The sequence below is a fragment of the Pseudophryne corroboree genome, chromosome 8, assembly GCF_028390025.1.
Source record: "Pseudophryne corroboree isolate aPseCor3 chromosome 8, aPseCor3.hap2, whole genome shotgun sequence".
Lineage (NCBI taxonomy): Eukaryota > Metazoa > Chordata > Amphibia > Anura > Myobatrachidae > Pseudophryne > Pseudophryne corroboree.
In genome coordinates, this window is record NC_086451.1 from 138138166 (window position 1) to 138165332 (window position 27167).

Below are 27167 nucleotides of genomic sequence, written 5' to 3' on the forward strand. Positions count from 1 at the left end.
CAAACAAAAACTGCTTCACAGAGAGAGCTGCGTGGGCTAGTGCATTGTCCTGATGGAGGATGAAACCATTTTTCCACAACTCTGGCCTCTTCCTTCTGATTCTTTCCAACAAAGGTGGTCATTCCAAGTTGATCGCAGCCAGCAACTTTTTGCTGCTGCGATCAACTAGTCCACGCCAATGGGGGAGTGTATTTTAGCTTAGCAGGGCTGCGATCACTTGTGCAGCCCTGCTAAGCTAAAATTTTTTAATGCAGAACAAGAGTAGCCCTGGACATACTTACCCTGTGCGACGATCTCAACGATGTTGGGGCCAGCTTTGACGTCAGACATCCGCCCTCCGTTCTCCTGGACACGTCTGTGTTTTCTTCACCACTCCCTGAAAACGGCAGGCAACGGTGTGGTGATGCACAGGAACGCCTTCTTTCTGTCAATCTTCTTGCGGTCAGCACTGCGACCACTTTCTGCATTGGCCGCGACGTAACCTGGCAACCCCCGTCACCAGGCAACGTCGCGCGTGCGCAGTGAGGCCACCGCGCATGTGCATCCCAGACCCGTTCGCACCACAGCGACAAACCGTTGTGTGCGAACGGGTTGGAATGACCCCCAAAGTTTCTAGAACATTTTTGTAGTAATGTTTATTCACTGTTAAGTCTTCTGATACCCTGTCTGACAAAATAACACCCTTGACATCAAAGAAAACAATTAACATGGCTTTGTATTTGGATTTGCTTTTTAATTCTTGGTAATGATGGTGTTTTCCAGTGCATGGACTGCTGCTTTGTCTCAGGATTGTACTGGAAGAGCCATGTTTCATCACAGGAAATAACTATCTAAAAATTGTGAATCCACTTGAATTTGTTCCAAAATGTCTGTAAAAATTTGTTTTGAATTTTCTTTCTGCTCGACAATGGGAAGCATTGGAACCATTTTAACTCTTTTAGTTAAGCTCTTGATGCAAAACTTGCTACAGTAACAGTTTTGCTGTCGATGTTTTCCATTTCTGCTATCATTCAGAAGCCAAGTCAACTGTCAATTTGAATAATTTTCATAACTTTTATCACATTTTCCTTTGTTTTTGATTAGCATATGGAAAGATTTGGTGGGCGCTTTGTTCAATTTAATAATATTTTTTAAGTTAACACGTTGCTCTACTGTTGAACGAAGCATCTTTATGACGCATGGGAAAAACCCAACTTATTCATACGCTGTGTGACAGTAACCTATCTGTCTGTGCGAGAGGGGTGTAACAGTTTTGGGATAGTCCAATGTCACTGTTCCCCCACTCCCTTTTAACTCACACAGTATGGTATATTTTTTACAAGTACAGTCTTGTTAGTTAATAGCCACACCTCATATAAGACCTTCCCTGATGTAAGCATGTGTCTGAAGGTGCAAGGAATGAGACACCCACTTTTTGCATTTTTAGATACAACAATCCCTCTTGGTGGGTCTTTAGATACACCATCAAACCTTGCACCAGCCCCATGTTACGTACAGAATCTCAAGTCAGAGTATGGCCTCCAATGTAAGCAATTAAGCATCTGAGTTTGCAACCAATTATGAGACATACAGGTGGCACTCATTAAGACAGCGTATCTCAGTGCATCTGAATAGACACCTCCCAGTCTCAATCTATAAATGCCCAATACATTTTTAATGCATTTCACACACCATGTATCTCAATTGCTACTGCGATACAGCATAACACATGCGCCATATAAGTTTTTAGGGATTGTAGTGCATTAGCAAAGAAGTGCTCAATTACATGAACATAGACATTGTGTAGAGGTTCAGAATCAAGCATATAGAGGAATTGTACTGCAAGGGGATAAACAAGGCAATTTGCTATTTAGTACTTTGGGCGTTATTCAGAGTTGTTAGCAAACCAAAAAAAGTGAGCAAATGGGCAAAAGCACGCTGCACTGCAGGTGGGGCATATGTAACATGTGCAGAAAGATTAGATTTGGGTGGGGTGTGTTCAAACTGAAACCTAAATTGCAGTGTAAAAATAATGCAGCCAGTATTTACCATGCACAGAAACAATATGGCCCACCCAAAAATAAATCTCCCTGCACCTGTTACATCTGTCTCACCTGCACCGCACATGGTTTTGCCCAGTTGATAACTTTTTTGGTTTGCAAACAACTCTAAATAACCCCCTTTATCCCTTATATTGAATATACATTGTAGCAGAGCCTAAATGCAAAGAAAAAATGCCTCTGTGACTTGTCATTGGACATTTGTTGTCCCTATTTGACTGCATTTGCAGCAAAAACATTAACTGTGTGCCACAATGCTAAGGAGGATGTGTGTGCAAATGTAGTTTCTTATGTTATGCAATGCAACAAAAAATGTCAGTGATATTCTGTGAGATTAGCTGCTGTGAGATTAGATATACTGTAGCTCAACACGTACTATGCTGCTGTCCCAGTTGGTGAGGAACAGTTTATAGTCAAGAAAGCCATCCTTTCCTGAACAGATTATTTCCTGTTCCAGAGAGCGCAGCAGATCAGCGAACCAGGCAAAAGCTCCTGTCTCCCGACAAATCCAGTAGAAGTAAATCTGCAGAAAGAAGTTTAATTGGAGTTCATTTGTGCTTTGTAACATAAACTGGTTTAACACATTTAATGCTAAAAACACATGCTGGAATATGCATAGCAGTAATGGGAGTACTTCAACTCAGCATAGAGTGAAGTGGGAGTACCACAGTGTGACATGATGTAAAGTGGGAATACTACAATGTGGCATAATGTGAAGTGGGGAAACTACAGTGTAGCATAATGTGAAGAAAGGACACTTCAATGTGGTATAGTGAAGTAGTGGCACTAAAATTGGCATCATGTGAAGTGGGGGCAATACAATGTGGTATAATGTGAAGTGGGGGGCACTACAATGTGGTATTGTGGGAAATGGTTGCACTACAATGTGGCATAAGGTGAAGTGGGGCACTACAATGTGGTATAATGTGAAGAGGGGGCACTACAATGTGGTATAATGTGAAGAGGGGGCACTACAATGTGGTATAATGTGAAGAGGGGGCACTACAATGTGGTATGGGAAATGGGTGCACTACAATGTGGCATAATGTGAAGTGGGGACACAAGAATCGGCATAATGTGAAGTGAGGGCACTAGAATGTGGTATAATATGAAATGGTGGCACTACAATTTGGTATAATATGAAGTGGGGGCAATACAATGAGATATAATGTGTAGTGGGGACACTACAATGTAGTATGAGCAGTAGGAGACAACAATGTGGCATAAAATTAACAACCGCTATTAAGAGAGAGGTGTCTGTAAAAGCTTTGGAGTAGGGACCTCTTCAAAATACCGTATGAGCCGACAAAATTCTAGTTACGCCCTTGCACCTGTAAAAACAACTCTGTAATACAAATATTGCAAATGCAACATTTTTCTGCTTGTTTTATCATTTAGCACATACAATAAATACTGGGAAGCTTTAGAACACTGCTATTTAGAGTTCACCTAGGATTCACTCCCTACCAACTCTAAATCTGTCTTCACATTTTAAATTTGTTCCATACAGCACAAAATGGTTTTCCCATGTTACAAAAGGACCTTCTAACTCTAACAAGGACATGGGTGGTTACAGTATCAACACGAAAATCACAATATTAATAACACAGTTGAGTGAAGCTGGTTGTATAAAATACTGAAAACTCTCTCTACAATAGTGTTTACCTAGAATTGTGATCGCTTGAGGAGCTATATTAAACAGTAATAATATGCATCCACTTTACTCTTTTTGTAAGTGTCATGGCTGCAATTCAATCAATTCATATTTTGGCTGGCTGGGATAACAAACAACGGATAGCACAACAGGAGGCTCAGGAGGACATCCTCAAAAACTAAGACGTTTTACTTCTTGAATCTGGACTTTTTGATCATGTTTTCACATTGTTTTACAAGGATTGTAAAAACATATTGTATTATATGGCAGAATAGAATTTATGCCATATATGAAGATTATTATCTTTTCTGTGCATACTAGTACACTGATGTCCCAATTCACAGCCAATATTCTATCACCTTGTTCTTCTGAATGGATTTTAAATGCCCAGGGGTAAATTTCCTAAGATCTGTGTTCGCCCGAGCTGGCAAACACGGGACTGTTAAGATATTTGTTAAAACACGGAAATTTACTAAAGAACAAACACGGGACTGTTTGTTCAAATAGAAGTACTAAACACGGGTAGATATAGACATATGATCAAATACACCTAAGGCCAAACTCGGATGTCATTACCATAGACAACACTGAAACATGACAATTTATCTACAATTGTTTCTGCAAACACACCCGTGAATTGATAAAACTCTGATCAAATTGCACTTTTCAAATAGATGTCCCTCTTAGCAACATGTTTAAAGAAGCCTGCACAGATCAGTGATATTCGTGCAGTGCTTCTCTCTTTAAATGTGTTGAAATGGTTAAAAAAAAGAAAAAAAAGTGTGTAGTCCCCCACACACACATACACACACACACCTCACAAGTATAACCGGCCCCGGGCTCCTTGAGCCGGTCCTGGTTCTAAAAATACAGGCGATAAAAGGCATGAGGCCCCCTCCCGTATTTAAAGAACCAGCATTAAGCTCCTGGACAGGTTCTGGTTTCAAAAATATGGGGTACCTCTACGTCTTTTTTTATCCCAGATTTTTGGAACCAGGACTGGTTCAAGAGCCTAGCACTGGTTCTTTAAATACAGGGGGACCTGACACATTTCCCCCCCCCCCTGCATTTTTAGAACCAGGACTGACTTAAAGAGCCCTGGGATGGTTATGGTTATGGATGGGGGGGAGGTATCCCACACAGTTTTTATGTTTTCTTCTACACAGAAAAGCCTGCACAGATCTTTTTGATCTGTGCAGACCTCATGTATGGGTGTGTTTGGCTGCCAGCAAACACGGCAGCCACCACACGAGCACATACACCATCAAAATACTCAAACACGAGAACATAGTAAATGCCTGTGTTTTTGTTTTAAAAAAAGCATCTGTGTCTGATCGATATCACCCATGCTTGATCTCGGTGAAACACGATTCTTAGTAAATTCACCCCTCAGTCTGTGATTGTCTTTAATAGACAGTATTATTTGCTCTGCTATATTTGGTACAACTGATGAGGATTGGATAGCCAATCCTCCCAAGATGTGAACTACTTTAACTACTACCCTTTTTCTTTATTTTAGGGATATACTGTATATGGTAATATTTTTAAATGAACTCTGGGCCTGATTCAGAGATGTACAGAAATGCATTCGAGGCTGCAAAGTTGTATGTATCTGTTGTGCGGAAATATGGAAATGTCACAGCCCCCTGGATTTGTATTGAGATGCCAATTGGAGGCTTTGCAGTTCCCAGCCGCTGCGTATAAAGATGCAGATCCATTGCAGATCAGCCCTATGGCCACACAGCATGGCCACAGTAGGTAAGACGTTGGAGACACTGTAGTCACAGCCTCAAACACATCACCAAAACAGTAGCACCATGCCTGCATTTTTGCTGCCACTCCGTTACCGCGCCAAATGGGCCCTTACTGTCAATCACTTTTCAAATAAATCCTCTCTGGGATCGCCATCGCAAGACCATTGTGGCACATGCACAGAGCGATATAGATGCATACACAAACTGTTGATAATTGCTTAACTGGGGGGGGGGATTGGATTTGAGTACTTTTCCGAAACCAGGACCTCTCAAACTTACAATGTAACTTCCGGTGGGCCCCGCTGTCTGCGGCCCCACCTCCTCCTCTAGGGATCAGGTTCCAGACTGTGCACTTGAATTATGAATTATACATGTGTTACATTGTACTGCACAGGACTATTGTGTATTTGCTGCAGTGCATTGCTGTTATTAATATGGTACATTATCATGCATGTACTAGCAGTATTTACAACATATATATATATATATATATATATATATATATATATATATTGTCCTCTGGACCGGCACTCACCCTTCAACGTTGTATAGCTCCAGTGCCCTCTGGAAATATTGCATATATATCCCACATCAGACAAGCAGCGGCACTCGGAGACTTTGTTATGGTGAAAAATAAAGTGCGAATTTATTCCATATCACAGCAAGGCCAACGTTTCGGGGCTCATCTGCCCCTTTGTCAAGGTGAGTACAAAGTCACTCACCTTGACAAAGGGGCAGACGAGCCCCGAAACGTTGGCCTTGCTGTGATATGGAATAAATTTGCACTTTATTTTTCACCATAACAAAGTCTCCGAGTGCCGCTGCTTGTCTGATGTGGGATATATATATATATATATATATATATATATATTTATCAAGGGGCCCAGACCATTCACTCTCTAATAGTTAGGCAAACCAATGTGGTTGCTGGCCGCACCCCCTCTGGAGACTGGACACACCCCAAAACATTCCAATTAATTCACCTGGAGGTCCATTCATGCCCCAGTCCGACACTGACTGTATGTGCCATTTTGTGTGGAAATGATTCACTACACCTTGTTTCTAGTGCAGATTTTATTTTAATCTAACAATAGGAATATCCAAGTTCCCTGCTTTACTGGTTAATACAAGAAAGATTGAAAAAATAAGCAAAGTCCAAAACAAAGAAAATACCTTTTTGGTTTTCAAACGGTTATCTTCATGCTGAAACTTATACCATATGGATTTCAAGATGGAGGCAAAAGGTGTGACACCAATGCCTGCCCCAACCAGCATGCTGACCTCGTACTTGAAGACGTCTTCACTAGCTGTCCCGAATGGGCCATCCACTTTGAGGCTGAAGAAAAAAAGAGTAGAGATTATGACCGATGAGGTTAACGCAGTGGTTCTCAAACTGTGTGCCTAGGCACCATGGGGTACCCCGGGAGACTTGCAGTGGTGCCTTGGGTTGGTGGCCCAGGACCAATTCAAATTAATTACGGTCAATGTAACAGACAAAACCAGTGCTTGTGGCTCCCAATCATAAAATATGTGGATAAACAGGAGTGAATCCTGTCCCTCACTACATAACTGAACACAAGGATGACATATAAACACAATTTACTTAATTTAATATTGTTTCAGAATTTCTGAATAAGAAACTTTTGGCCTAGGGGTGCCATGAAAATAATTCTGATACGCTAAGGTGCCGTGACTCAAAAAAGTTTTTGAACCACTGGGTAAATGTATTATTGTCATTATTATCTTAGCACTAGGAGACATCCTGCATCGTCACTTAATGCCGCAAAGCAGCATGTCTTAGTGCTGAAGTGTATGAAAAAGAGTGTTCATCCCAGGGCCGGTTCCGGGGCTTCTTGCGCCCCGGGCGGCATTAGGGGGCATGGCTTCATACAGGGGACGTGGTCAGTTACGCCCCCTGTACTGTAGTAGGATGTGCGGTGCGCGATGACATCATCGGGTCTAGTTCCCTTCGTGGAGAGGACCTTTGCTGTGCGGTGCGCGATGACGTCAACGCGCACCGCACATCATTACAGTAAATGTCCCCTCCACGAAGGGAAACTAGACGCGTAGCGTCTAGTTTCCCTTCACAACGGGCAGCCGACGAAGGGAAACTAGACGCGTAGCGTCTAGTTTCCCTTCACAGCGGGCAGCGGCAGCGGGGGGCACAGCAGCAGCGGATCTTGCCATGGTGCGGTGCCCTCCGGATGGCGCTGGCGCCCTCCGGAAGGCGGCGCCCCAGGCAAAAGTCCTGCTTGCCCGTGGCAAGATCCGCTACTGGTTCATCCGTGGATCTCTTTCCTTCTGTGTCTCAACATAGTGCTGATGTGATACATAATGATTTGTGACCTACATTGTAGACAACATTGAAATAAAATAAAACATCAATACAAGTTTTAGCTGAAAAAGGAGTCATAAATGCTGGCTACATTGACCCGCATGTCACATGCTTAGAACATACCAAATTGAGGAGTAGATTTATCAAACCATCTAAAAAGGACACGTGGGGCCAAATGAGTGAGAGTTTCAAAAAGTGAAATATTTGGTAAGGTTTTGCAGTTATTTTTAAAGTGGCAATCATTTACACAGCAAGATCAACCTGGATTTGCAGTGTAAATGATTGGCACTTTAAAAAAAAAAATGAAAATCCTTACCAAATCTCTCACTTTGTGAAACTCTCACTCTATTACATTTGGCCTGTGGTGGTGCTGCTCATAGCAACCAATCAGATTTTAGCTATCAGTTTGTAGAATGTGCAAGATAAATACTAGCTAGAATCTGATGGGTTGCTATGGGAAACCCCTCTACATGTCCTCTTTAGAAAGTTTGAAAAATCTCCCTTTACATCTACGGTAAGTCTCACCATGGTGGGTTATCGGCTTGCTCCTGAAAGACCTGAATGAGCTTTTCAGTCCAGTCCCCAGCAGATCGGATGTGCACAGAAAACATGTCTTCCTCTGGGGCAGAGGTGAGCGTAAAGGGATGCCATTCCAGTTGGGACAGCAATGAACAGTTGATGAAGATGTATTGTCCAACTTCCATTTTGAATCCTCTTTTTTGCATTTGGATTTCAAGGACTTTAGATGGATGGCTGACAGACTTGAAGGAGCAAGAAGCATAAACATATTTCATTAGAGACAATAGGGGAGATGTATCAAGCTTGGAAACAGAAGTCAGGAGAAACAAAGTTCTAACCAATCAGCTCCTAATTGTCATTTTTCAAACACAGCCTGTAATATGGTAGAAAGAAACTGATTGGCTAGTACTTTATCTCTCTCTCCAAGCTTTCATACATCTCCCCATCTATGGATTACTGTGCTTCTATCTCTGCATCAGTTTTCAATGATCCCAGTATCCCTTTTAATAAAAGAAAAATCAACATGGCTGAAATTGTACCAAAAAGTAAATAAAAAAAATGTACTTTGGCCAAAATATTAAGCAAATATGATTTTCTCAGAAACTATTGTTTCCATCAAAACCACTTTATAGTATGAAATGATACACGCATGGGCATAACTATAGTGGGTGCAAGGGGTGCCACTGCTATGGGGCCCAGAGGATTAGAGGGACTGGTCCCAGGTTATAGGATTGCATACCAATTTCCCAAATTTGCCTGCTATGCAATTGGGTCTGATCCATTGCCCAGCCTGAACTGTGTGACATTACATTTTCAGTGAGAGGAGTGTGTAGGGTATGTTATAATGGTAAGGGGGCACTGTAATGTGGCATAATTTGAACTGGAGACCACTGTAATGTAGCACAATATGAACTATGGAGCATAAAATGAAATGCTGTGGAGAGGTGTCTCCAGTGTCGGACTGGGGCATGATGGGCCTACCGGGGGAATGCAGTGATAGGGGCCCATACTTAGGGGTGTGGCTATCCTATCAAGAGGGTGTGGCCAACCTCCACTGAGGCTTGAAATACACAATAGTTTAGTGCAGTGTAATGCAACATATCTACAATGTACAATACAAGTGCACAGTCTTGAACCTGATCCCTAGAGGAAGGATTGGGTCCTCAGGCAGTGGGGCCTACCGGTGGTTTCCCTGGTACCCCTGTGGGCCAGTCCGACCCTGGGTGTCTCTCAAGAAGCATTGGGACAGGGGCCCATTCAATGTGTTGCTATGGGGCCCACAAAGTTCTGGTTACGCTTCTGGATACATGCATGATGTTTTTTTACAAAACCTTTAAAATAATAGCATTTACTGACTCCTTTAGTGGTGCATAGCTCTGAATTGAGTTTCAGAATTAATGCCCATACTACAATCACTTTAGTGCAGTTGTGTATTTACAGTGTAAGATCACGTTGATTTGAAACATCTAACATTCAATAAGAGTACAACGTAAGTAAAAGCCTATGTGCATTATATAGTAATTCAGAAACATATAACCGTAATATCTTTCTTGTACTTCCTGTAATAATATCTCATATATTATTTAGGGGAGGTGTTTGATAGATAGACAGTTACAAGGTCGAGAGTCAATTGGGTCGACACCATAGGGTCGACAGTCAAAAGGTCAACAGGGTCAAAAGATCGACAGGGTTAAAAGGTTGACATGAAAAAGGTAGACACATGGTTTTTAGTGTTTTTCATGTTTTTACAACTTTTGCTGCATTTACTATCCATGTCACAAACCATTACCTTTAGTAACCTTGTGGCAAGCGAAGCAAGATATTGAGCCGGAAGCACGGCAAGCGAATTGAGCCCGCAAGGTGATGAATTTCACAAGTTTGGGTGAAATATGTTTAAAAACACAGAATAACATTTAAAAAATTTACTTTTTTGTGCCGACCTTTTTCATGTCTGCCTTTTGACCCTGTCGACCTTTTGACTACCGACCTTTTGACCCCATCAAACTTTTGACTGTCGACCTTTCTAATTATCATTGTTATTATTATTATTATTATTATTAACAGGTTAAACAGCACAGCAAATTCCATTGCGATTTACAACTGGACACAATGATAAAACAAAACTGGGTAATAACAAACAGTAATAGAGGTTACAATCTATAGGAAAATAAGCATTGATACATAAGGATAGGTGCTATCTATTGCATAGTTGCCCACCAGATTGCAAAGGTTCTGAGTGGGCTGCATGATATCACAGCAATCAGAGCCGGATTAAGGAGGGGGGGGGGGGTACGTACCTCGGGCCCCCCTTTCCAAAAGGGCCCCCTGCCACACCACAGATCGGATCTCTCTTCCGATCCGATCTGCGGTGCTGTGCTTCCCGGCTCCCGTCCTCACTGCTGCGGCGGCCGCACAGACAGGACAGCTGAGCTGAGCGATGGCTCAGCTGTCCAATAATATATGAATGACGCAGCCTGCGTGCTCAGCCAATGACTGAGCGGCAGGCTGCTTCATTCATACATTATTGGACAGTGTGTATATATAATATATACACACACAGCTAAAAAAAATAAAGGGAACACTTAAACAACACAATGTAACTCCAAGTCAATCACACTTCTGTGAAATCAAACTGTCCACTTAGGAAGCAACACTGATTGACAATCAATTTCACATGCTGCTGTGCAAATGGAATAGACAACAGGTGGAAATTATAGACAATTAGCAATACACCCCCAATAAAGGAGTTGTTCTGCAGGTGGTGATCACAGACCACTTCTCAGCTCCTATGCTTTCTGGCTGATGTTTTGGTCACTTTGAACATGTCTGTTCAATGTGCTGTGCTAGACTTAAATTCTAAAACAACAAACAAACATTTCTGTTTCGTTCTGTTTGTTTGTTGTTTTAGAATTTAAGTCTAGCACAGCACATTGAACAGACATGTTTGTCTGATTTATGTATGGTATATCATATTATATGAATATTAAGGGATAATCTTAAGATCCGGTTCCTGACCTCTGAACCGGAAGTAATCAACATGAATGGTTTAAATAGGAAGCTCTTTCACTCCATCCTCACTGCCTGATGAAGGGACATTCCCGAAACGCGTAGCAGCAGGAGAGTGGAGTACCTACCGGATTAGACCCAGGGGAAATGCTGACCAGACGACAGTGCCGTGGACGAGGGAACCAGGTTCTGGAGCCAGTTGCCTTAAGGTTACATCTTAAATACCCACTAACACTTTGTTTCTGGTAATCCTCCACCCTATTACCTTCCATTTGGAACTTTGCGAATCAGACGTGTTTTAAAAGTGTGATATTTGTTTTATTTTGTATTTATTTTTGTATTAAATTTTCCCTATACAAATATACTGCACTATATGCCATTTCTCTGTTTCCTTGCATATGGAACTCCCTTAAGAATGTATGCATATATGAAGTATTAAGGGAAGTATTATTTTAAATAATTTCTTCACGTTGAAGAGCATAAGATTATAACTGAGATTCACAGATTTAGCGCACCCTATTGTACCTACTTCATACATATCCATATTTTCACTCTGGTATAGGGGAATACCATCGGTGCAAACGGGGTTTGCTGCTCTCAATCTAATTTGGCGCCACATAAATTCTTTTAATCTGCTTAGATCACCAAGATTGGCAAATTCGCCACTGGCGCCCTGTGCTCTTCACAGATGAAAGCAGGTTCTCACTGACCACATGTGACAGATGTGACAGAGTCTGGAGACGCCAAGGAGAACGTTCTGCTGCCTGCAACATCCTCCAGCATGACCGGTTTGGCAGTGGGTCAGTAATGGTGTGGGGTGGCATTTCTTTGGGAGGTCGCACAGCCCTCCATGTGCTCGCCAGAGGTAGCCTGACTGCCATTAGGTACCGAGATGAGATCCTCAGACCCCTTCCCTTGTGAGACCATATGCTGGTGCGGTTGGCCCTGGGTTCCTCCTAATGCAAGACAATGCTAGACCTCATGTGGCTGGAGTGTGTCAGCAGTTCCTGCAAGATGAAGGCATTGATGCTATGGACTGGCCCGCCCGTTCCCCAGACCTGAATCCAATTGAGCACATATGGGACATCATGTCTCGCTCCATCCACCAACGCCACGTTGCACCACAGACTGTCCAGGAGTTGGCGGATGCTTTAGTCCAGGTCTGGGAGGAGATCCCTCTGGAGACCATCCGCCACCTCATCAGGTGTTAGGATCTCCTGCTCTGTGCTGCCACGTCGCCATGGCAACCGGGAGGCAAGTGTTAGCGAAGTAACCTGAGCGCAGCTGATACTCCGGTCCGGGTTTTTACTGTGTAGTGGTTACAGGCTCTGTGCACGGCAGGGAATCCGACGCTGGTTTTGTGCTCACAGTCTGTGAGGTCTGAGTGGGGCGTTGACAGCACCTGCTATATAAACCATCCTCTCAGGCTAGGCAAATGCTGCTGAATCTTTGTTTGTTAGTCAGTTCCAGAGAGTTAGCTAGTACTGTGTGACTTTGTATTTACTTGTTGCTTACTGCGAATAGGCCTTGGGATTCGGTACTTCATTCTGCCAATCTGGACCTAGCAGTAAGACTGGAGTCAGTTGTTTGACCTGCTGGGGTTCTTTTGCTATTCTGTGAACCCAGCAGGTTTGCGGCTGTACTCTCAGACCTGCTTGCTTAATCCTCCCTCACTGTGCAGGGCGTCCAGGTGTCAGTTTAGTGGCAGTAAGCTGAACCTGTGCCCTGCAAGTGGGGGTTAGGATTGTGGATACTCTCCTTGTGTCTATATTTCTATCTCTGACCAAGGAGTTTATTCCCACACCCGTTGGTAACCCTTTGGGGTTTTTTCTGTTGCTCTTAGCAACATCATTTCAGGTGCTCCACATGTTAAATCACTACACCTCGCTACATTGTCCGCTCTATTCCATCTGAGCATTCCTGACACTAGGGAGACACCCAATTCCTGAGCCTTTGGGCTTCTCCGTTCACTTTGTGTTTATTAGTTATTCCATCACCTCCTGTGTATGTTATGTTATACTGTCTGTGAGTTCGTTTGCTTCGCTTCCCTCTCTGTTCATACACCGGTATACTCCTGTTAGCACTGGTGTGCGTAACATATTCAGCAGCCCTACTCCTGTTGAAATTTTGTGGGAATATGGAGCATACCCCTCAAAATACTTTGCAACAGGTGGTCGATCAGGTGCAGGTCCTGACTCGACAATTTAGTGAGATGTCCATTAAAATTAACACCCCGCAGGCCGCCAGCGGAGCTCCCGCAGCAGCAGCGGCAAGTTCAGGGGTTAAGGAGCCGAAAGTAAATCTCCCGGATCGTTTTTCTGGAGATCGCTCGCAGTTCTTTTGTTTCAAGGAGAGCTGTAAGCTATATTTCAGGCTTAGGCCCCAGTCTTCTGGGTCGGAGATTCAGTGGGTGGGCATGGTGATTTCCTTGCTACAAGGAGACCCACAGGTCTGGGCATATGGGTTACAGCCTGACTGTCCATTGCTTAAAAGTGTTGATGCTTTTTTTACGGCACTGGGCATTTTGTATGATGACCCTGACAAGATGGCTTCAGCCGAGGCTCAGATTACGGTTCTTAAGCAAGGGCGACGGCCAGCTGAGGTTTATAGTACGGAGTTTCGGAGGTTGGCTCATGATACCCAGTGGAATGACCCAGCCCTGAGAAACCAATACCGAAGGGGCCTTTCTGACCAGATAAAGGACCAACTGGTACAATATCCCTCGCCTGATAGCTTAGATCAGCTCATGCAGTTATCCATCCGGGTGGATAGACGGCTGAGAGAGCGTTGGCTTGAAAGGGAGACCGCAGTTTCCTTTTTTCCCAAGGGAACCTCAGACTCTGAGGAATATTCCGAGGAGCCTATGCAGATTGGGGCTACCCGCCTCTCCTCGCGTGAGAAGACGCGGAGGGGACAGCAGGGTTTGTGTTTGTACTGTGGGAATAAAGGTCATGTTGTAGTATCATGCCCAGAAAAACCGGAAAACTTCAGGGCCTGGGGGTGATGGGAAATATCCTGTCAGACCAGAAGTCAGAATTTCCCAAAAATACTTTTCTCATTCTGGTGACTTTGGAGATCCTCGGTCAAACTGTCTAGACTGAGGCCTTTGTTGACAGTGGGGCCGATGGGGTTTTCATGGACCGTCAATTCGCCCTGGAACACTCTGTTCCTTCAGTACCTTTGGCATCAGAGATTGCGATCTGTGGGTTAAACGGGGAACCATTGTCCCAGGGTAAAATTACCTCCTGCACCAGCCAAATTCCTTTGTTTATTGGAGCCACACACTCTGAAAAATTGTCTTTTTATGTGACTGTCTGTTCTTTTGCCCCATTGGTTTTGGGGTTACCCTGGTTAAGGGCCCATAACCCTCAATTTGACTGGGTCTCTGGGGAGATTCTTAGTTGGGGTAGTGATTGTTTCAGGAGTTGCTTGAGCCTTCCAGTCAGGCTCTCGCAGCTAAGTTTGCCAGGATTGCCAGGATGTTATGCAGATTTTGCGGATGTGTTCTCCAAAAAAGTTGCGGAGGTACTGCCTCCCCATCGCCCCTATGACTGTGCCATTGATTTGTTACCGGATGCTAAGCTTCCCAAGAGCAGGTTGTACTCCCTGTCACGTCCTGAGACTCAGGCTATGGCAGAGTACATTCAGGAGAACTTGGCTAAGGGATTCATCAGACCCTCACAGTCCCCAGTTGGGTCGGGGTTCTTCTTCGTGGGTAAAAAGGACGGTTCGTTGCGACCCTGCATCGACTTCAGGGAATTGAACCGTATCACGATTAAAAACTCGTACCCACTGCCTCTCATTTTGGTTTTGTTTGACCAGCTTCGTACTGCCACCATTTTTTCTAAGATTGACCTACGCGGTGCTTACAATCTAATCCGAATAAGAGAGGGGGATGAATGGAAGACTGCCTTTAATACCCACTCAGGGCATTATGAAAATTTGGTGATGCCTTTTGGGCTCTCTAATGCCCCGGCAGTCTTCCAGGAATTCATGAACGATGTGCTCAGGGAATATTTGGATAGATTCTTAGTTGTTTATCTAGATGACATCCTAATCTTCTCTCATTCCCTGGAGGAACATCGGAAGCATGTACGCTTAGTCCTCCATAAACTCAGAGACCACCAGCTTGGGGCGAAGCTGGAGAAGTGCGAGTTTGAAGTCCAGCAAATCGCATTTCTAGTGTATATTATCTCCTCAGAAGGTTTCCAAATGGAGGGTTCTAAGGTACAGGCAGTCCTGGATTGGGTGCAGCCCACTAGTTTGAAGGCGCTTCAGCGTTTTCAGGGCTTTGCGAATTTTTATAGACGGTTTATCACTGGATTTTCGTCTATAGTGGCCCCCTTGGTGGCACTCACTAAGAAAGCGGCGGATGTTGCTCACTGGTCTTGTGAGGCCAAAGCGGCCTTTGCCCGTCTCAAAAGGGCATTTGTCTCGGTCAAGGTGCTGCGACACCCAGATCCAGAGCATCCTTTTGTGGTAGAAGTGGATGCCTCTGAGATAGGTATTGGGGCAGTGCTCTCTCAGATGGGGGTGTCTGATAATCGCCTTCATCCCTGTGCTTACTTTTCCCGTAAATTTTCGTCTGCCGAGATGAATTATGATGTGGGTAACCGGGAATTGTTGGCTATAAAGGATGCACTCGGGGAGTGGAGACACTGGCTTGAGGGGGCTAAGTTTGTGGTCTCAATTCTCACCGACCATAAGAATCTGGCATATTTAGAGTCAGCGAAGCGTCTCAATACCAGGCAGGCACGATGGGCTTTGTTTTTTGCTCGCTTTAATTTTTTGATAACATATCGCCCTGAGTCAAAAAACATCAAGGCTGATGCACTCTCGCTGAGTTTTGCTCCAGTTCAAGAGACCACCGAGGAGCTATTGCCCATTGTGTCCCCATCATGTATTAAAGTGGGCATTACCCAGGACCTCTTGTCATTAGTCCTTAGAGCACAGGAGCAGGCTCCTCCAGACCTTCCGGTAGGTCTCTTGTTTGTGCCTCCTAGGTTAAGACAGCGAGTGTTCCTGGAATTCCATGCCAAGAGGTCGGCAGGGCATCCGGGTATTGCCAGAACTCGGAAGTTGCTGTCTAGGGCGGTGTGGTGGCCCTCGGTGGCTAGGGATGTGGATCAGTGGGTTCGGGCATGTGACGTTTGTGCCCGAAATAAAACTCCTAGAGGGGTTCCTGTCGGCCCATTACATCCACTCTCTATTCCGTCTAAGCCATGGACCCACATTTCCATGGATTTTGTGGTGGACTTGCCCAAATCCTCGGGGATGACAGCCATTTGGGTTGTCGTTGACAGGTTTTCGAAGATGGCGCATTTCGTTCCACGGGTTGGGTTGCCATCGGCCAGACGCCTGTCTGAGTTATTTATGCAGCATGTTGTGCGCCTCCACGGGTTGCCACTTGATGTGGTCTCTGACCGTGGATCCCAGTTTGTGGCCAAATTCTGGAGGGCATTTTGTTCTGATCTCCAGATTTCTGTGAGCTTGTCGTCAGGCTACCATCCACAGTCTAATGGGCAGACTGAGAGGGTGAACCAGTCCTTGGAGCAGTTCCTCAGGTGTTATGTCTCCAAGTGTCATACTGACTGGGTTGCTCATCTGTCCATGGCGGAGTTTGCCTATAACAACGCGGCTCACTCTGCTACAGGGATCTCTCCCTTCCTTTGTGTGTATGGGCATCATCCTAAGGCCAATTCTTTTGACCCCCTGGATTCCACGCCTGGTGGTTCCTCTGTTGTTTCGGTCCTTAGGGGTATTTGGAGGAAAGTGAAGAAAGCCCTTGTGTCTGTGTCATTAGTGACCAAAAGGGTTTTTGATAAGCGGAGAAGACCCTGCAGCTTCAAATTAGGAGACTTCGTCTGGTTGTCCACCAAGAATTTGAAGTTGAGACAGCCATCTCATAAGTTAGGCCCCCGGTTCATCGGCCCTTATAAGATCACCAGGGTTATCAATCCGGTGGCATTTCAGTTAGATCTGCCCCGTTCATTGGGTATCAATAAAACATTTCATTGTTCCCTTTTAAAACTGGCGGTTAGTAATCCTTCTTCCAGTGGAAGACCTTCTCCTCTTCTGATACGGGGTCAGAGGGAGTTTGTGGTTGAAAGGGTTCTTGACTCCAAGATGGTTCGGGGTCGGCTGTCATTTTTGGTGCACTGGAAGGGGTATGGCCCGGAGGAGCGGTCGTGGGTGCGCAGTTGTGATCTTCATGCCCCCAGACTGATACGCTCTTTCTTCTCGCAGTCCCCCGATAAACCCGGTGGTAGGGGTTCTTTGACCCCTCGTCAGAGGGGGGGTACTGTTAGGATCTCCTGCTCTGTGCTGCCACGTCGCCATGGCAACCGGGAGGCAAGTGTTAGCGAAGTAACCTGAGCGCAGCTGATACTCCGGTCCGGGTTTTTACTGTGTAGTGGTTACAGGCTCTGTGCACGGCAGGGAATCTGGCGCTGGTTTTGTGCTCACAGTCTGTGAGGTCTGAGTGGGGCGTGGACAGCACCTGCTATATAAACCATCCTCTCAGGCTAGGCAAATGCTGCTGAATCTTTGTTTGTTAGTCAGTTCCAGAGAGTTAGCTAGTACTGTGTGACTTTGTATTTACTTGTTGCTTACTGCGAATAGGCCTTGGGATTCGGTACTTCATTCTGCCAATCCGGACCTAGCAGTAAGACTGGAGTCAGTTGTTTGACCTGCTGGGGTTCTTTTGCTATTCTGTGAACCCAGCAGGTTTGCGGCTGTACTCTCAGACCTGCTTGCTTAATCCTCCCTCACTGTGCAGGGCGTCCAGGTGTCAGTTTAGTGGCAGTAAGCTGAACCTGTGCCCTGCAAGTGGGGGTTAGGATTGTGGATACTCTCCTTGTGTCTATATTTCTATCTCTGACCAAGGAGTTTATTCCCACACCCGTTGGTAACCCTTTGGGGTATTTTCTGTTGCTCTTAGCAACATCATTTCAGGTGCTCCACATGTTAAATCACTACACCTCGCTTCATTGTCCGCTCTATTCCATCTGAGCATTCCTGACACTAGGGAGACACCCAATTCCTGAGCCTTTGGGCTTCTCCGTTCACTTTGTGTTTATTAGTTATTCCATCACCTCCTGTGTATGTTATGTTATACTGTCTGTGAGTTCGTTTGCTTCGCTTCCCTCTCTGTTCATACACCGGTATACTCCTGTTAGCACTGGTGTGCGTAACATCAGGAGCATGCCCAGGCATTGCAGGGAGGTCATACAGGCACGTGGAGGCCACACACACTACTGAGCCTCATTTTGACTTGTTTTAAGGACATTACATCAAAGTTGGATCAGCCTGTAGTGTGTTTTTCCACTTTAATTTTGAGGGTGATTCCAAATCCAGACCTCCATGGATTAATAAATTTGACTTCCATTGATCATTTTTGTGTGATTTTGTTGTCAGCACATTCAACTATGTAAAGAACAAAGTATTTAATAAGAATATTCCATTCATTCAGATCTAGGATATGTTATTTTAGTGTTCCCTTTAATTTTTTGAGCAGTGTATATATCCATATCTATCTATCTATCTATCTATCTATCTATCTATCTATCTATCTATCTATCTATACACACACACACACACACACACACACACACACACACACACACACATATATACATACATACATACATACAAACATACATCTGCCTTCTCTCTATTAGGGGTCCCGCTGTCTTAAGTGCTCCGGGTCCCCCATGGTCTTAATCCGGATCTGACAGCACTGATGAACCAGGTTCAGGAGGAAGGGAAAGTAAAGAAAGAGAAAATATGTAGAAGATATGTGTGGACTGTACAGTGGGGATATAATTGGATAGGAATATTTTTGAAGGTTATGTGAGTGGTTCTGGAATTTTATGAATTTTGAATGTCTACTCTACAGTATATTCTGTATCACACCCTTATTTAGAAACTCTGTGCTGGTGGGTGGATGAATAAAGATACTGTACAGTAACACTGATCTCATGATTATGAAGTGCCTCTCATGGGCCTGTTAGGCTGTTACAGATTGATAAAACAAAACTATCTCACAGGAAGCACGCTCATGCCAGTTTGTGCTGTTCACACTCACATGACTGTATTCAGAACGTGTGAGAAACTGAAATTGTATGCATTTGCAGGAGGTTTGAGAGGGGAAGGGGACGGGTAGACGGTATCGGGAGGCGATCACAAGACCGCCTAACGGGATCCCTGCGGTCCCAATGCCGATGCCGGAATCCCAACAGGCAGTGAAATGTCGCTGCCAAAATCTTGACGCCACAGGCTTTTCTCCCTCTATGGGTGTCCACGACACCCACAGAGGGAGAATATAACCTGTGGCGAGTGAATCGACCCACCGTGCCCGCAGCATGGCGAGTGCAGCGAGGGGCTTTCTAGCGCTCGCCCCACTGCCAGCATAATGGTGGCCAAGATACCGCTGTCGGGATCATGACAGCCGGCCATCAGTAAATCATATGTATTCCCAGGGTATCTTAGCCTGTCTGGGGGCCTGGGCCTGCCGGGATGTAATTGTACCACCAATATGGCCTCACAATGCTCCCTACTTTAGAAGGATAAACTTCCAGGTGGTGAGAGCCTGTTACTAGCAAATATAATCTGTTTCACTAATACTTAGTGCAGATCGCAGCAGCTTGCAATACCGATGCACACTCCCACGGGGTCGGTATCTCAAGAAAAGATAGACTGTGAAGGCAAGGTCATTTTGACTATATTGTGTACAATCTAGTACATGGCATAGTCAAAATTGGCACTTAGTCAAAATCTCAAGTACAGATAGTCAATATCGGTGGTTCAGGACTGCGGGGGAGTTCAGGGGAAATCGCAAAGTCATAATCGAAGATAGTCAAAATCGAATCGTGTGTATGCACCTTTAAGGGGGTTACACACAGGGAGATGTGTGCTGAGCGATCTATTACAGACCGCTCTGCACACAGCGCGATGTCTGATGAGTGAGGAAGTGGGGACGCTCACTTCACCCAGCGGTAAAATGAGTGATGTGCTAGATTGTGCCTGCAAGCAGGCCAATCTAGAACCAGCAATAGCAACACCCAGTGAGACACATTGCTATCGCTATGGGGCATACACACGGAGAGATCCGTACTTAGGGGGTCATTCCGAGTTGATCGTAGCTGTGCTAAATTTAGCACAGCTACGATCATTTTCCCTGACATGCGGGGGGACGCCCAGCATGTCAGTCCGCCCCCCCCCCGCAGAAGTGCAGTGCACAGCGGCGATGCCTTTGCACTTCAGGAGTAGCTCCCGGCCGGTGCAGCTTTAGCGTGCTGGCCGGGAGCTACTCATCACTCCCGGGCTTGCAGCGGCTGCGTGTGACGTCATGCAGCCGCTGCGGCCCGCCCCCCATTCGGTCTGGCCACGCCTGAGTTGGCCAGACTGCACCCACAAAACGGCGGCCAAACGCCGCCGTTCCACCCCCTCCTGCCCAGCGATCGCCTCTGCCTGTCAATCAGGCAGAGGCGATCGCATCCCTGCTACGGCCTTTGGCCGCCTGGCATGCGCCGGTGGCCAAAGGCCGTAGGAACCCGTTCACTCTGCTGCGTTAAAAAGCAGCGAGCGAACGGGTCAGAATGACTCCCTTAATTTCTAGTCAGATTGCTTAGAAATTAAGCATACATCTCTTTGAGTGTACCCCCCTTTAGTCTACTGTTTGAACTGTGGCCAAACCCCCTTTCTATTTACAATTGGAAACATTATAAGGATATACTGTACTGTGATTACAATTGTGTCCTCTTTTCATACAAATCAGTGGGACAGTTGTTATGTATGTATGTATGTATGTATGTATGACATACTATAACCTGCTTTCATTAAAAACTATTTAGGTATACACAGTTTCCATATATTCTGTGCATAGAAACAATAATGACTTTTATTTTATAGTATATATGTTTGTATTTTAAATAAATGATTACATTGTTTTAACCACCACAGATTCAATTATATTTACCATGTTAGAGCGCTCTGTGGCCCTCATTCCGAGTCGTTCGCTCGGTATTTTTCATCGCATCGCAATGAAAATCCGCTTAGTACGCATGCGCAATATTCGCACTGCGACTGCGCCAAGTAATTTAACAATGAAGATAGTATTTTTACTCACGGCTTTTTCATCGCTCCGGCGATCGTAATGTGATTGACAGGAAATGGGTGTTACTGGGCGGAAACACGGCGTTTTATGGGCGTGTGGATGAAAACGCTACCGTTTCCGGAAAAAACGCAGGAGTGGCTGGAGAAACGGGGGAGTGTCTGAGCGAACGCTGGGTGTGTTTGTGACGTCAAACCAGGAACGACAAGCACTGAACTGATCGCACAGGCAGAGTAAGGTTGAAGTTACTCAGAAACTGCAAAGTAGTTTGTAATCGCAATATTGCGAATACATCGGTCGCAATTTTAAGAAGCTAAGATACACTCCCAGTAGGCGGCGGCTTAGCGTGTGTAACTCTGCTAAATTCGCCTTGCGTCCGATCAACTCGGAATGAGGGCCTGTGTTTTTTTCAAATAGTTTTCCTGAGTTGGCTATCTTTACACAGCTGCTTAATACTGGTATTTTAACAGGGACGGCCATAAATCATAATCTTAAAACTGTTTTTCTATTTGCCTCACAAAATTATTATTCTGCTTTGATATATTTATGGAGACATTGGGACTGATAGTGTAGCGAGTGTACAAGACCACACAGCACCAGCCACGCCCACACACACGGGTTATAGTTCCAACTTCCTCCACAATAGACCCTTGATAATTTTCAGTCCCCGGTCCATGTGGCCTCTAATCCAGCACTACATACGTATAACTCATGTACAGAGCAATATAATCTGCAGAGTTCTGTCATACTTAAGATTATACATTGTACAAACAGTACATACAGATGTGTCCTCATGCACCTTTGCTACAGTCACGCCAAACAGCCCCTCTTGGCACACCATGTCACGTGAGAATTTTCTAGTGTTGGGCATCTTTTTTTCATCATTTTTGCCGAATATGTGTCTCAGGGGGACATTTACAAAGTAGTGATAAGAGTGGAGAAGGGAGCCAGCAGAAAAGTGCACATGGCAACCAATTAGCACTGAAGTAACATCTATAATTTACATACTATAAAATTATACAGAGCTGCTGATTGGTTGATGGGGAAACTTCTTCACTGGCTCACTTCTCTGCTCTTATCACTGCTTAGTAAATGACCTCCTCAGTCACAGTGCAATGCAACTAGAACGCATGAGGAGACTGATTCATTTGATATATGACACTTGTATATTGTATGTAACTGAATATCTGAATCTGCAGATTTATTCCAATACAAGTTCTCTGTTCTGCTCTGTATACAGTCTCAGTCACACACAATACACAAGTGTCATATATCAAATTAATCGGTACAGTCTCCTTGTGTGTCCTAGTCACATTGTGTTGCGAGTACAACTCATTTTTGACAAAAAAAATGCATTTTTGGTAAAGAAAGATGCCCGACTTTAGCAGAGTTTTAATGGGTCCTTGCGGCTCACTCACACCAGGCCTCTCGCTGCACGGCGTATTGACATTAACAAAATCCAGGAGGGAAACATTCTTCAAATTAAGAGAAGCAATAGGACATGAGAACATACACTGAAACTGGAGGGTTCAGGGGAAATTTGAGGAAAAATGACTTCACAGAAAGGGAAGTGGACAAATGGAATAGCCTCCCATCAGAGGTGGTAGAGGCTAAGACAGAACAGCAATCTAAACATGCATGTGATAGACATAAGTATATCCTTACAAAGAAATAAGGATCAAATAAGGTTTGAGATAAAAAATATTGTAAAAAAAAAAAAAAGGGGGCAGACTAAATGGGCCAAGTGGTTCTTATCTGCTGTCAAATTCTATGTTTCTATGTAAATTCTATGAGGTTAGATGTATGAGGACGCATCTGTATATGTCTTCAACTGTATTTTTAAAAAAATATGCGCACAGTAAGCTAAATAAATGTGACCTTTGATTGTTGATCCCATAATAGCAAATGAAGTGTTTGGGATACTGTTACTGTTTACTAAATTTAAAATAGATTGAGAATAGGCACTGACGTGACAGCAACACATATACAGTGTATCTGGAAAGTATTCACAGCGCTTCACTTTTTCCACATTTTGTTATGTTAAAGACTTTTTCCAGAATTGAATAAATTCATTTTTCCTCTCAAAATTCTACACACAATACCCCATAAAGACAACGAGAAAAAAGTTTTTTTTAGATTTTTGCAAATTTATTAAGAATAAAAAAAACTAAGAAATCACATGTACATAAGTATTCACAGTCTTTACTCAATACTTTGTTAATGCATCTTTGGAAGCAATTATAGCCTCAAGTCTTTTTGAATATGATGCCACAAGCTTGGCACACCTATCTTCGGGCAGTTTCGCCCATTCCTCTTTGCAGCACCTCTCAAGCTTCATCAGGTTGGATGGGAAGCGTCGGTGCACAGCCATTTTCTGATCTCTCCAGAGATGTTCAATCGGATTCAAGTCTGTGCTCTGGCTGGGCCACTCAAGGACATTCACAGAGTTGTCCTGAAGCCACTCCTTCGATCTCTTGGTTGTGTGCTTAGGGTCGTTGCCCTGCTGAAAGATGAACCGTCGCCCCAGTCTGAGGTCAAGAGCCCTCTGTAGCAAGTTTTCATCCAGGATGTCTCTGTACATTGCTGCATTCATCTTTATATCCTGACTAGTCTCCCAGTTCCTGCCGCTGAAAAACACCTCCAAAGCATGATGCTGCCACCACCATGCTTCACTGTAGGGATGGTGCATGGTTTCCTCCAAACATGACGCCTTTGGCATTCATGCCAAAGAGTTCAATCTTTGTCTCATCAGACCAGAGAATTTTGTTTTTCATGGGCTGAGAGTCCTTCAGGTGCATTTTGCAAACTCCAGGCAGGCTGCCATATGCTTTTTACTAAGGAGTAGCTTCTGTCTGGCCACTCTACCATACAGGCCTGATTGGTGAATTGCTGCAGAGATGGTTGTCCTTCTGGAAGGTTCTCCTTTCTCCACAGAGGAATGCTGTAGCTCTGACAGAGTGACCATTGGGTTCTCTCTGACTTGGGCCTTTCTCCCCCGATCGCTCAGTTTAGATGGCTGGCCAGCTCTAGGAAGAGCCCTGGTAGTTCCGAATTTCTTCCATTTACGGATGATGGAGGCCACTGTGCTCATTTGGACCTTCAAAGCAGCAGATATTTTTCTGTACCCTTTCCCCAGATTTGTGCTTCGAGACAATCCTGTCTTGGAGGTCTACAGACAATTCCTTTGACGTCATGCTTGGTTTGTGCTCAGACATGCACTGTCAAGTGTGGGACCTTATATAGACAGGTGTATGCCTTTCCAAATCATGTCCAATCAACTGAATTTACCACAGGTGGACTCCAATTAAGCTGTAGGAACATCTCATGGATGATCGTTGGAAACAGGATGCACCTGAGCTCAATTCTGAGCTTCATGGCAAAGGCTGTGAATACTTATGCACATGTGATTTCTTAGTTTTTTATTTTTAATAAATTCACTAAAATCTCAAAAAAACGTTTTGCACTTTGTCATTATGGGGTATAGTGTGTAGAATTTGAAGAGAAAAAAATGAATTTATTCCATTTTGGAAAAAGGCTGTAACATAACAAAATGTGGAAAAAGTGAAGTGCTGTGAATACTTTCTGGATGCATTGTATACATTCATAATTAGAAGCATAGAAAATAAACAGCAAATACATAAAATAACAGTCTACTGCAATGCAACTGAGCACCCAATATTCCTGAAGGCACACCCATGGAGGTAATGAATATTAAAAGAAGTGAGGTTTGTACCACATTGTTCACACATTTCAACCAGTTTTTGTCCTGTATTGTTTTCAGCTATTACAGTATGTAGAGGGTGAGGCAAAAAAAAAAAACCTCCCAGATTTTAAAGGTTAACAAAAAGGCATGGTAAATGCTATTCAAAATTTTAGTACATAATATAAAAGTTTATTTTCAATTGGGTTTGAATATGATATCATAATTTCTTGGTGTACAGCAGCCTTCAGTTTCATTAATGGTTCTTGGTGGATGTTCGTAGACCTCAGCTTTCAGATGTCTTCGTTGGCTGTGTAGAGGCTTTTCATGAAGTTAATGAGGATTGTTTAAACAAAAAGTCTGCTTGATAATGTAGCCAGACAAATGAAAGTGAGCTTCGTCAAGAATTTGCAGCAATAATGCCAGAAATGACCCGCCGAGTGATGCAAAACTTCAGAAATCTACTACAAATGTGCTTCACGAATGAAGGCCACCATCCGGACCATATCATATTCACACCAATTGAAAAGAAACTGTATTCCATGCTCTTTCAGCTAATGTACTAAAATTTGCTAAAAAGATTCATGCTTCGCTGGGAACATACATATGGTATATATGACAGTAAACTGGCCCACACAGAAGCAAAAACTGTGGTTTGCAAAAGTATTCAACCCCCTAAAGAGACAGCATTACAGATGATGCACGATTGTTCCAGACATTGTTTTTATTGTGAACCAGTAGGGCTCCTGAAGTAAATTCTAATTCATAATTTGTCTACAGTGTCATTTGTAATATAGACAAATCTGCTGACATTTTAGGGGGTTGAATACTTCTGCAAGCCAGTGTATATAAGTTTGACATACCCTATCTGTGCATTTGAACATTTTAAGATTGATAGGTAATTCTATTAAGTACTGTATTAGTGAGAGAAAAAAATAGGCTGTGTGTGCTCTGATGTACTTAATAAAGTATGTACTTGCATGTTACTGTGTTCATGCCATGTTGTCAGTGAGGCTTCCTGTGATAAAGCACTATGTTAAACCACATACAGTAATACTAGCAGTTGTGCTATTCCCATGCTGAGTGGTTCCCTGAAGGACAGCTTTTTGTTCTCCTAACATAAAGAATGTTTCACCACAAAACCAATCCATTTACTTTTACTTATTTCACATTGTTTCAGCAATCATCAAATATTAAAAAAAACAACACAAAGCTGAAAACTTGCCAATAAAAACAAGTGTAACATGGTAGCAGAACTCATTTTGTTGAAAGCTTTCAATATATCTCAAAGGTGTGTTTGGGTGTATGACTGAGATGTCTTGGTTGTACTTCTGTTTTCTGTGAAACATAGAAACATAGAATCTGACGGCACATAAAAACCACTTGGCCCATCGAGACTGACCCTTTTTTTCATGTTGAATGCTGCGTGGAATAGGAGTGCTGAGTATCTATGCCCTCTCCCCTCGTATCCTGCGGGCTAGAGGGATGTCTTTGGTCATGATGATCACCCTCTTGTGACAGTGGTTTAGGGGTCTACTATTCATAATAATCTGTGTACATACTGACAATATTGCTACCCTTATCTGCTTAGGTAACAACTGGTCTTTCCTCTGTTTGCATTAGTACTTAACAACTTCTGTCTTCAGTTGCTACATACAGCGGGATTACCAGAAGAGCTTGTCCAGCACCAAATTTGCATTTTTGTATGTTTGCATTACTGTATAATAAATCCACGATACTAATTCAACAATAGCAATTAGACAATGTGTGCTCCAATTTTAGCATGTGCAATAAAATACCACATTAGTACTCTCTGCATAATGATTATCATAAACTTGCACATAAAAAGATTAACAATAACAGACAAAACCTGTATTATTTATACAGCACTCACCTTTATTACGACAACTCTCTGGCATGAGCGGAAAAACCTTATGAGCCTTTCGAAAATATATAGTATTATCGGTGCTAAAATCCACTTCCACGTCTACAGAGTAGAGACAAGTCATAATTAAAGAAAGCTTTGCTAAAAAAATGCTCATAGTT

At 43.7% G+C, this 27167-nt stretch overlaps 1 protein-coding gene across 1 annotated transcript in view; it reads right to left on the reverse strand.

Moving 5' to 3' along the window:
• NOX1 (NADPH oxidase 1) overlaps positions 1–27167 on the reverse strand; it is a 173775-nt gene that overhangs the window by 20643 nt on the left and 125965 nt on the right. The window contains exons 8-11 of the mRNA XM_063936966.1: positions 27016–27108; positions 8308–8543; positions 6621–6783; positions 2416–2562 (exon numbers count right to left, since the gene is read on the reverse strand). Of these exons, the coding sequence (XP_063793036.1) occupies positions 2416–2562; positions 6621–6783; positions 8308–8543; positions 27016–27108 (639 nt within the window). The remainder of the gene's footprint in view (positions 1–2415; positions 2563–6620; positions 6784–8307; positions 8544–27015; positions 27109–27167) is intronic.